Source organism: Microplitis mediator, chromosome 10, assembly GCF_029852145.1.
Source record: "Microplitis mediator isolate UGA2020A chromosome 10, iyMicMedi2.1, whole genome shotgun sequence".
NCBI lineage: Eukaryota > Metazoa > Arthropoda > Insecta > Hymenoptera > Braconidae > Microplitis > Microplitis mediator.
In genome coordinates, this window is record NC_079978.1 from 6,476,501 (window position 1) to 6,488,374 (window position 11,874).

Sequence of the window (11,874 nt, forward strand, 5' to 3'; positions counted from 1 at the left end):
TTTATTTATTATTATTATTAATTTATATTTTTATTACATTTAAACATTAAATAAAATTTATCAATAATTTATTTAATTCTGCGGTGGTTTTAATAATTCAAGTGAAATAGATCATTGATTGCTACTACAATGGACATGGAAATGAACGCAGAAATGGAGAGAGTAAGTTCATTATTTCATTTTTTTTTTTTTAACGACAGTTTTAGACAGTACCCCCACCCCTTGATTTTTAAATATGCAAATGACAACTGTTATAACCATATTCAAATTCTATTAATTAATTAAAAAAAAATTAAAGCGTTAATTGAAAAAGGTCAAGTTGCAATTTCGCCGAGATATAGAATTTTTTAAAAATTATTTATAGTTGTTATCAATAAGAAGTTTGTTGATTAAATTTTAGTTTTTAGCCTACAAAATTTTAAAATTTGAGTTATAATTGACATAAAAATTTTACTGAAAATTATTTGACAAATTTCATTTAACTCCCAATTGATATCAACTAAGTAATTTTTTTTAAATCTATAGGGTAGAGGTAACGTGTTTGGCCACTTTAGAGCCAGTTTTGGACACTTGAAAAATTTGAACAAAATAATTTATAAAAGACGCAATGACAATATCAATTTTTAAAATGAATTCAAAGATACTTTTAACCCGCTATTAACTGGAAATTTCATTTGATACCTTTTCGTTGATTAAAATAAAGTATCAAATGTCCAAAAATGAAGCAGTGTCCACAAATGGTACCTCTACCCTATCTCAGCGAAATTGTCCTTTTTTCAAGTAATGCTTCAAATATTTTTTAATGAATTGATAAAATTTTGATACATATACCCGAGTCGAAAAGTTTCAGCATTATTTCAAACTGATTAGGCTCAACTAAACCTTAAATGAAGCTGACTGCGCTGAACTGAACCTTACTTGAAACTGACTACGCTTAATTGAGCCTTAAATTAAACTGTTCAGCCTGTCAGTTGAAATTATTTCAAACTGATCAGCCTGCTAGTGGAATTAAGTTAAAGCTGGATTCAACCTGAATAAACTTAAGCTTCAAACTGACGTAAAATTTTCAGGCTGTTTTAAAACTGAACAGCCTACTATATAATTGAAAAGACACTGAATTCAAGCTAAATAACCTGTCGGTTATTCAGTTCAAAACTAGCTTAACTTTTGAGCTTATTTTCGAACTGAATAAAATGCTATTTAACAAAATTTAGACTTGAATTGGAACTGCCACACTGTCATTATAGAGCACAATTTCGACCTGAAGAACCTTAATTCTGCACTGATTTGAAGCTGATCACACTGCTGCAATTAAACATATTTTTAACCTGAAGAGCCTGATTTGACGCTTTTGTCAAACTGAATAGCCTGACTAATTGATTTTATTTTCAAGCTTAATTTCTGCCTGATGGTCCTGAAAAGTGAAATATAACGACCTTTCAATCTGAGTTCAGACTCATTTTTTAATGTATTTTAAATAGCCACTTTTTATTTTTTTCTACTGTTGGTTAGCAGTTTATTCAGTCTGAATTGATGCTGAAACTTTTCAACTCGGGATATGACTGTTGAAAGTCATTGAATATTTTTGAAAAGTGGGAGACATTGTCTGAGAATTCCCTTAATTAAAAAAAATTTAATCATTAGATGGAAAAAGAACAAAGTTCTAATTTCGCCGAGATATGAATTTTTAAAAAATTACTTACATTTTCTTTAAATTACCTGTTTAATAAAATTTTTGATTATAATCTGACATGAAGATTTCACTGGATTTTTTTTAACAAATTTCGTTCCACGTGATTTAAGGTATTACTGTTGGACTCAGAATTGCTATTCGAAATTTAGTGAAATTTGACATATTTGTAGCCAATGATGAGAAAAAGATGCGATTAAATTTTTGAGGAGCTAAAGAGAAAAATCAATTCAATGAAACCTGTAATTAATCGAAGGCTCAATGTCAAATGTATGAAAGTCCAAATTTTACTAGTTCTCTGTAGCTCAGAAAATTTAATTAGGTCTTTTTCTTTTTATTGTACAACTAATATGTCAAATTTGATTGAATTTTGAACGGTAATTATAAAACCGACTGTACTAATTTAATATCACTGTAAGTAATTTTCTTAAAAATCTATATCCTGGCGAAATTATAATTACGCTGTCCTTTACTTAGCCAATGCTTCAGTTTTTTTAAATTGGATAATTAATTAAATTTTAATACGGTTATTACAGTTCACGGTAATTGGATAAATTATAAAAGTGGAAGATATTGCCTGAGAAATTTAATGCGATAAATTTTTACTGCCCTTAAATTTAAATGAATAATTATTATCTGTCCAAGTTGACAAATTTTGAAGAAAAACTGTCGGATAAATTGAGTGTTGGCAGTAATTTTAAGATATAATTTGAGTTATAATTCATAAATGTCAGTTATCAGGTCACAGTGGGTCTAATTTTGAACCGAAACTTGTAAAAGTTAACAACCTTTTATCTTACTGGGTATTTTCCTTCTCTTTATCGGTCCGTTAGTTTTTCCCCTCAATGGATTTGTGTGGAAAGATAAAATTCCGAGTGAATAGTTTCGCAATAAAGCAAGTTATGGAGCTTTGTAACTTTAGTTTCAAACTATCAAGCTTCCCGGTTACTTCATCGTGTTCGACTGACAGTTTACGTCCTTCAGTTTCATGAAAATTAAAATTTTAAAATTAGTTATTTATTTTACTTTATACTCAATCAAAGCATACTGATTTTATTTTTGTAATTATAAAATTTAATTTTGTGTCATAAACATTTCTGACACCAGCAAATTTTTTCTTACCCTTCTTTTAACTTCCCGATATGGAAATTTAAAATTTTCAAAGAAAGGGAAGTTATTAATTTTGGTTCGATTTTCGAAAATCTAGTTTTCATCAGATCTCGAAGTTTTGAGGACTACACGGAAAGAAATATCTGAAAAATTTTACTCGTTAACTTTGAGTAAAACTGTACCAGGATGAGTAGTTACTCTTCCGTTTCTAGACAGTGTTCAATCATAGAGTAGAAAAACTCAATTTCGAGTATCTTTTAAATGATCAAGAGTAAAAATTAAAACAAAAGGAATCAGTTTTTGTTCTTTCCATATTTATTTCGATTTTGGCCCAGGGTTACTCTAAATTATAGGGTAAATTTTATTAAAAAATTCTCTCCGAGTAGGAAATTATTCTGACCATTTCTGGATAGACGTGTGTGTGAGTAAACTATTTTTTGTCGTACAATATCTTTTGAACGAACCAACTGATTTGAATGTGCTTGGCACCAATCGAAAGTGTTCATCAAGACTTAGATCCTTAGAGATTTTAAGTCAATCGGTCGAGTAGTTTACGAGTTACACGAAAAATAAAAATGGCAATTTTTTTTTTTGAGGTGTCTTTCGTATAACTTATAAACTACCGACCGATCGACTTCCAAATCCCTAAGGATCTAAGTCTTGATGAGCCCTTTCGATTGCCGCCGTAAATTCAAATCGGTTGATTCGTTCAAAAGGTATTGTAAGACAAAAATTAATTTATTTAAAACTAAATGTATTTTTTCGATTGAACAACAAAATAACCATTTTTTGATCTCGAAAAATTTACAAATAATAACGTTCCCATACAAAGTCGCCGAGCTTCCAAATTTTTCCATAGATCGGCCGATGCCTGGTTTGCAATGATTGGCCAATAAATGGCTACTATACTGGCACGTGCATGGTGAATCATTGGCAGCCGCCTTTTTGCTTATAAAAACGGCGCACAATTAACCGCCGTTCGTTGGCCAAAGGTTTGATCGAGTGCTCTTGATACCAAGCTTTGGCCGATGATTGATTGCCACGATTGGCCAATGCTTGGCATACCGTTATCATCCGATATTTAGCCGATCTTTGGCCGATGCTTGAAAATTGGCAGCCATTCACGACCCAGTAATGGGCCGATTCTTTTTTTTTGTATGGGATTTTCGAGCTTTCTGAACTCGAAAACAGCGGTAAGTTTTGAGGTTGGCTATCAGGGTCTACCGTTTTGTCCGATTTTTCTGTGTAGAAGTTATAAAAATAAATGAACCCAATAAATAAATTATAATTAAAAATTAATATTAATAAATATCTCGAATTTAGGAAGATGGAAGCGAAAGTGGTGAGCCATCGGCTGCAGGAAGTTCTGCAGGAAGCATTTATTGTACTCTAGAACGTGACTACGCTCGAGTAAGAATAATCATGACAAATATTTCACCTAGAATAAATGATAAATAAAAGTTACGTAAAACAGAATAAATGTGTTAAATATTATAATTACTTTTATGATAAATATATATTCATTAATATAGATATCGTGGGAGTTTGCGAAATCTTAAATAATGTATAATACGTGAGGGACAAGAAAAATGTTTGCTCCACTTCTAGACTTATTAAGCTCCGTTTATTTTTATATTTTTTCTTTCTGTACCTTCTTAACTCCTTTTTTTATAACGGCTTATTTTTTTTCTTTCTCAAGTCTATATCCAATTTAATAGGTGTTCGATCAATACTATTCCCTTGAATAATTTCCTCTTTTCGTTCAACGCATATAGCTACTCAACGAAATGAAGAACAATGAAACCTTGGCAGCCTATGAAACAGAGTACACAAGACTTTTTGAAACTCTTTATAAATGCCGCCGTGACGAAGAGCAATTGATGGATAATTTAAGACAAGTACAGGTAAAAATTGGAAAATTAAATCGTCCAAGTGATAAAAGTCAAGTGGAGGCTGATTAATATGAGATTAAAAAAAAAAAATTTAATTGTTATCATTCAATAGGAAGATTTAGTCAATAAAACAAATAGAATAAACGAACTCGAGAAAGCAGTTGAGCAGAATGAATGTACGATAACAAATTTAAATGAGAAAATAGTTGAAGTTTCAAAACTCGCAGATACGGCACATACTCGAGAACAAAATGCGCAAGAGACTATTGAAAATTTACGAATTGCAATCAATAAATTAAATCGTGAAATTGAACAGAGAAATAAAAAACTTGATATCGATGATGAGTAAGTGTTTTTTTTTTTCGATAATTTATTAATATTAATTATGTACATTTTTTATTAGGAGAATAAGGGAAATTTTTTTCAACCCGTCTTTGTAATAAAACCAATCAAACTGATTAAATTTTGTATCATCGGAAAGATCTCAAATTATATTTATGACTTTTCGTAGTTTCAATTTTTTTTACGATCATTAATTTAATTTATTAACTTTTATTAATAATTACTACGTTTTAATTTTTGATGAAAAAAATTTTTTTTTTATATTCCAAAATTAGTTACATTAAATTTTTTGAATATTTTGAGATTCAATACTGAATATATTTTTTACTTAACTTTCAAAATTTTGAAAAAAAAGATTTCTTGGCGCAAGAAAAATTTTGTATTATAAAATGGAAACAAAATTTTTTTCCCGCCCCAAGAAAATTTGAGTTTTCAATTCACGATCCAAAAATTTCTTAGAGTAAGTAAAAATTTTCTTGAGACGAGTAAAAATTATTTGCACCAAGAAATTCTTTTTTTCGTGTAAAATTTTTATCTTTCAAAAAAAAAAAAAGATTACGAAAAAATTAAGACAGTAATAAAAAAATTCTATGTATTGATTTTTCTAAAAATTCCGTTTTTGTACAGTCATCAAATTCGATGAGTTGTAGAACGAATGAGAATATTTGATACGGTAAATTTTAATAACAATAAAAATAAAATATATAACAGCGATATACGAGCAGTCATGTATAGGGATTGCAGACGGTTAGTCAATTTATAAAAAAAATGAATAGTAAATAATGAAAAGTAAATGATATTATAGCGGAGAAGTTGCTAAACAAAATGAAAACTCGGTTATTGAAAAAGAACGAATGACAAATGAAATTGAAACATTGAAACAAAGTATAAAAAGCAAGTCTATGTACACTGAGGAGCTTGAGAAAAAGATGAGTGACGTTGAGAATCAAATAAGCAAGATGCAGGAAAACATGGAGATCCAGATGAATGAAATATCGAAAGAACGCCTGGTGCGCGAGAGGCTTGAGAGAGAAATAATGGAATTGGAGGAAGAGCTCAAGATAAAAACGAACCAATTGCAGGTAAAAAAAAATAGGATTTGGTATTTTAAATAGAGATCACGATTGCTTTTTTTTTCATAAACAATTTCCTGGCGGGTGGATGAAAAATATTTCAGGCGGCGAATATCTCAGTTAAAAATTCAGCCAACAATAGCAGCCGGGTTGAAAATCTGCTGAGAGAACAGAGAGCGGCAAACGAAAAATTGCGGAAGGAAGTGAGCAAGTTGATGACCGGGAGGCTAAACCTGCAAACGGAATTGAATAATTCGAATAAACGGGTTAAAGAAATTGAAAAAATATTGGGTGAAAAGACTAACGAATACAAAGTCGCGACGCAGGAAATTAAAAGGTATGGGGTAGCGAGACTATTATTATAAATTAAATTTTATTTTGTTCTTTATTTTTCTGACTGAGTAAAGTGCAATCTCCGGTTTCTTTGGTTATTTTTATTTCTCTTTTACTGGCTATAAAAATTATCAGCAATAATTCATTCAATGTATAGAGTACAGAAGTTGAGAGTAATGATAATGTATGTATGTGAATAGGTTGGAAGAAGAAGTGTCCAAGTGCAAAGCTGAGAATGATTGGAGCCTCAGTAAATACGGGAAGATCGATAGAGAACGCGCTAAGATGGAAAAGGATCTCGAGCACGTAAAAGTTGCTTTGAAAAACTCCGAGATTCATTTGAGTTCATACCAGCGACAAATAGCAGAAGAAAAAAAGTCTGTTGACTTGGCGGTAAGGGAAAAGAACGTTGTGATTAAAAATCTTGAAAATCTAAAAGACACACTTGAAAAAACACACACTGAGATTAGTGTATTGGAAGGTAGTAAACGCAAAGTCGAGGGCGAGCTTGAGGAGGCACTACACACTAATTGTTCTTTGAATAAAAAAATTGATTCTCTTGAAAAAGATAGGGAGAAGTATTGTCAACAAGTTACTCAGCTACAGCACCAGGTGATTTACTTTTTTTCTTGGCTAATTAATTTCCGAGTTTATTTATATCCTAGGGTGATAATTACTTTACTCGTTTTTAAAATTTATATCGCCTGGAAAAAATCTTAATTGATGTTGAGATAAAAAATGTTGATAAATTTTTTGCGATATAATTTTCGGAGCTCGCTGAGAATTTTTAAATTTATACGAATAGATGTTATTTATTTTATTTTCATTATTATTATTATGGAAAATATATATATATATTTTTGCGCCATTTGTAAACTCAATTTCCAATGGATCAAAAATGTGACTGTCGAGAAGTTGCGGTTAAAAAAAAAAGTATAAGAATTTTTTTATGCCTTTAAGTGAATTTTCATGTTTTTTCTCATAAATTTTACTGGGCTGATAAAAAAACTATTTTTATAATTCACGAAATTTTCTAACTTGGCGAGCTCTAAAAATAGTAAAGTGGTGAGTTTAAAAGATGATCGGAATAATTGTCACTCTGGTGTATAATTTGTTTTTTAAAAAAATTAGATTGAAGAATTGATGAGTAAATTAAAGGAAAAAGACACTGAGGTATTAAATTATTCAAAAGAACTTGTGGAGCTGAAGAATAAATTTCGTCATCAACAAAATTTATTTGAAAGCACGAGAGCTGAAAAAAATATGTGTAATAAAAATTTGAGTGTAAAAAAAGATGAAATTGAAGAATTGCGAGATAAATTGAAACTCATGGTTCACCAAATAGAGCAATTGAAGGAGGAGCTGGCAATTAAGGAAAGTAGTATATCCAAGGGAGAGTTTTGTGAGTGATTAATTTTAGTCATATTCTAAATTGAGTGCCGGGAAAATAGAGAATCGAGTGGCGAGAATAGAGAATTGATATGATAGAGATAAAAAATTATTATTATTATGATAAGTTATATGTTAGAGAGTATGAAAGTTATAACGGCGAAGAGAGTTTATTATTGATTTTATTGCAGGTCTGAGAAAAGCCGAAAAAGAAAAAGAATCTGTTCGAGTTGAATTGCAATCGGCAAAAAAAAATATCATGGATTTACGTAAAACACTGGAGGAAAATAAAATAAAGGAAAAACAATTACGAGAGGGCGTTAAAGTTGCTGACGCGGACATTAGTCGTTTGAAAAAAGATATCGACAATGTTATGAACGAACGTGATGTTCTAGGCACCCAGCTCGTTCGTAGAAATGACGAATTAAATTTACAGTACAGCAAAATAAAACTTTTACATCAGACACTACGTAAAGGCGAGGCTGAGTATTCTCAAAGGCTCGAGGATATTAGATTACTTAAATTAGAAATAAGTAAATTGCGATCCGAAAAAGTGTTATTGGTTAAAAGCTTCAACAACACCAGTGATTTGCGTCATGAAATTTTACACTTGAATCGCGATATGACACGAGAAAGACTCAAAGTCGTGGCTCTTGAAGAAGAGCTACAGAACCCGTTGAATATTCATCGCTGGAGAAAACTTGAAGTAAAAATAATAATCATTTCGTGTCTGCTCATTTCATTATTCTATTATTCATTTATATTTCATTTTATTATTATTATTATTATTATTATTATTGCATTAAAAAATCGGGAGTAAATTCGGAATGATTACGAATTTTATTTAAATCTAAATTCACTCCGTATACGGAGTAAATGAGGAGTTTTTTTTTAGCGGAATAATTTTGGATTGAACTGAATTTTTTTAAAATCCGCGCTTACGACAATTAAAATTTTTAATATTAAAATAAATTCCCTTTAGGAATGAATGTTACTTTGAACCGGAGTTTCACTATTAAAATAAACTCCCCTTCGGAGTAAATTTCACTCCAAGGGAATTGAATAAATACAGAGTCATCCGCTCCGTATTCACTCCGGATTTAATACGCGTTCATACTCCGCAAATTTTTTACAGTACATTATTATTACTGTTATTATTATTACTATTATTATTATTATTATTATTATTATTATTATTATTATTATTATTATTATTATTATTATTATTATTATTATTATTATTATTATTATTATTATTATTATTTGTTAAAGGAATTACGGCTTTCCTGGTCTTGTTTATTGACTTTTTAGATTAGATTAATCGTATTAATAAATACATGTGGACTAATATTATTAGTACGCACTGTAATAAAATACATTTATTGAATAAAATCAAAGTCCTGAATTTACTATTTTTTAAACGGTTTCGCCCCGAATATACTTACTGGGCTCATCAGTAAAGTTGAAGCAAGTATATTCTACTTTAGACCGTTTTAAAATAAATTCCCTTTAGGAATGAATGTTACTCTAAACCGGAGTTTCACTATTAAAATAAACTCCCCTTCGGAGTCACTCCAAAGAGATTAAATAAATACAGTCATCCACTCCACATTCACTTCAGATTTAATACGCGTTTACTCCGCAAATTTTTTACAGTATATTATTATTATTATTGTTACCCTTAACATTTATTTGCTATTAATTTATTTATTTTGACATTAATCAATTACAATAATCAACATTTAATAACATTTCAGCACAACGCAATTATTAAACCGCAATTATTAAATATTTGATAATTAGTTTGATTATTTTAATGAGCTGTTTGATTTAACCATTACTGCTTTCTATAAATAAATTCAAAAATTAATTGATTAATGAAACAAAATAAATAAATATAAAATCGTAAAAAGCTTTTTATTTATATATTTATTTTATTTCATTTATTTTAAAGGGCTCGGATCCAAATACGATGGAATTATTGAAAAAAATCCAAATCCTACAAAAACGTTTACTTAAAATGAATCAAATCGTGATATCAAAAACCAATAAAATAAAGGAAATTGAAAAATTGTACATGGAGTTAAGACAAATTCTTGCGAAGCAGCCAGCTCTGCAATCAATATCTAATCTCGTTAAGGCTAGAGAGGCTCTGCGAGAAAGAGCCAAACAGATGAAGGTACCTAAATTGTCTATTGATTTACAAATAATCTTATAGAAAAAATAAAAAAAAAGTATACGATCCCTCGCATAAACACAAGATCGTTAAATTTAAATGATGATTTTTTATCCAGTGCTTGACTGCTGAGTTAAACATGTGGGAGTGCCGAGCGAATGAATACAAATACGAAGTTGAGAGGCTGAGTAAAGAATTACGTGAGCTAAGGGCCAAATATTTGGGATTGAAGCGTAAAAAATCATCAAAACCCAGCAGCGGAACCGCGATGACCGACTCGCCCCGTTCATCGGCTTCGCCAAATCACAAAAAATATTGCGGAGGCGGATTTACTATGCTCGTCGCCCCGTCACAAAATTATTATAGTTTAGAATCAATTATCGCTAAATAAATTATTTCACGCGAAGTTTAATTCAATTAATTAACAGGCTTCGTAATACAATCAGCGAGTACTCTGTAACATGATCAATAAGAGCATGTATGTATTAATTTAATGAAAATATATGTATATATAATCTACATGCAGGTACTCATGTCAACATATATATATATACATATATATTTATAATGAATAGGAAATAGTGAAAATTATTTGATGACATAGAAAATTGTTTATCTCTGATATCGCTGTCATCATTATTACAGAGTACTCTATATACATGTTGTCTGTACGACAATGTACCATCGGCTGAACAATTATTATCGGGAACTTGGTTATTAATCGTTTAACCGCCAATTGGTCCGTGCACAGTCATGCATTATTGTCCTCATGTTCATCATATAAATACTAAATAACGTATTTACTCTTTCACTATACTAATAATACACTAACTGATGATTTTAATTATAATCAAGTTACGTATTTTATTTAATCATTTTTTAAATCTACCATTCATTCGCCTCACGTGCGCACACCCGCTATTATATTGCACCCAATTTAATCTAAAATTCATTGAATATTAAAAAGACTGAAACGAAAAAAAAAAACAATTTTTCTGTAAAATGTTACATAAGTAAGCGGATTAATGCTTAATAAAATGAGCAGAAACTGCGGGAAAAGAGTTCACAATATTATGCGTAAGTATACTTAATCTCTGTGTATAAAAATCTGTTAGCTAAATTAACGTGTGTTTCAAAGCTGCCGGAGAAACATGAAAGGAAAAAAGTGTGGAGCTGACTGGAATAAATTTAAAAAAAAAAGTGTCTTTGAATGCACTGCACTGCACTGTAAATTAGCATTAACGACGCTTCAAGTTGATGCTCCAGAGCTGTTGGGAGTGTAGTGGGCAAAAGGCCGACAAATTGCATAATTCCGTGGTTAAGCTCAGAAAATTGCACTCGTAACTTTTCACTCGGTCTCTCTTCTCACCGACATTTCCACGCCTTGTACTAAATATTTATCTTGTTGTCTATCTAGTAGTTTAGCAAGTTGCTCTCTAGTATCTACTCGCCAGTGCACTTTCTGTACAGCATCTTCAGGCTCTATATACCTTCGACAACTCGGGGATGATTATTTCCCGTGATTCAATTCCGCTGATGGGAATAAATTTTAAAACTTCAATACACTGCTAAGTAGTAATATCTTTAAACAATTTAACGCCTAATATTTTTTTTAAATTCATTATCATCAGAGTAATTATAGTTATAGTTATAATTATTAATTAATATAATAATGAATGAAGATAAAGTGGGCGAAAAATCAACGTAATGTCGCACTGCTAATTAATCCATTAAATAATTATTATAAAAGAGTTAAGATAAAGTAAGTAAATAATGATGATATTAATGCAGCAAAGCACGCTTGTGACTTCATTAAATGCACTTTCATGATAGCCGATAATTTTTTACGCAGTATCGCTTACTTGTCTT

The 11,874-nt window shown here is 30.3% G+C and overlaps 1 protein-coding gene across 1 annotated transcript; it reads left to right on the forward strand.

The window, feature by feature from the left end:
* Positions 1 to 33: 33 nt before the first annotated feature.
* Positions 34 to 10,914, forward strand: LOC130675323 (cilia- and flagella-associated protein 58-like). Its single transcript, XM_057480906.1, has 11 exons — positions 34 to 162; positions 4,124 to 4,210; positions 4,576 to 4,704; positions 4,805 to 5,037; positions 5,840 to 6,116; positions 6,212 to 6,444; positions 6,641 to 7,052; positions 7,572 to 7,842; positions 8,021 to 8,535; positions 9,784 to 10,008; positions 10,124 to 10,914. Exons 1-11 carry the CDS (start codon positions 130 to 132, stop codon positions 10,394 to 10,396), a joined length of 2,688 nt encoding a protein of 895 aa, XP_057336889.1. The 5' UTR covers positions 34 to 129; the 3' UTR covers positions 10,397 to 10,914.
* The last annotated feature ends 960 nt before the right edge of the window (positions 10,915 to 11,874 follow it).

Excerpts from the sequence above, each read along its gene's own strand:
- LOC130675323 (XM_057480906.1), top strand. The coding sequence starts at position 130 with ATGGACATGGAAATGAACGCAGAAATGGAGAGA. Across the intron at positions 8,536-9,783 it reads ATCGCTGGAGAAAACTTGAA|GGCTCGGATCCAAATACGAT; the intron begins GTAAAAATAATA and ends TTTATTTTAAAG. Across the intron at positions 10,009-10,123 it reads AAAGAGCCAAACAGATGAAG|TGCTTGACTGCTGAGTTAAA; the intron begins GTACCTAAATTG and ends TTTTTTATCCAG.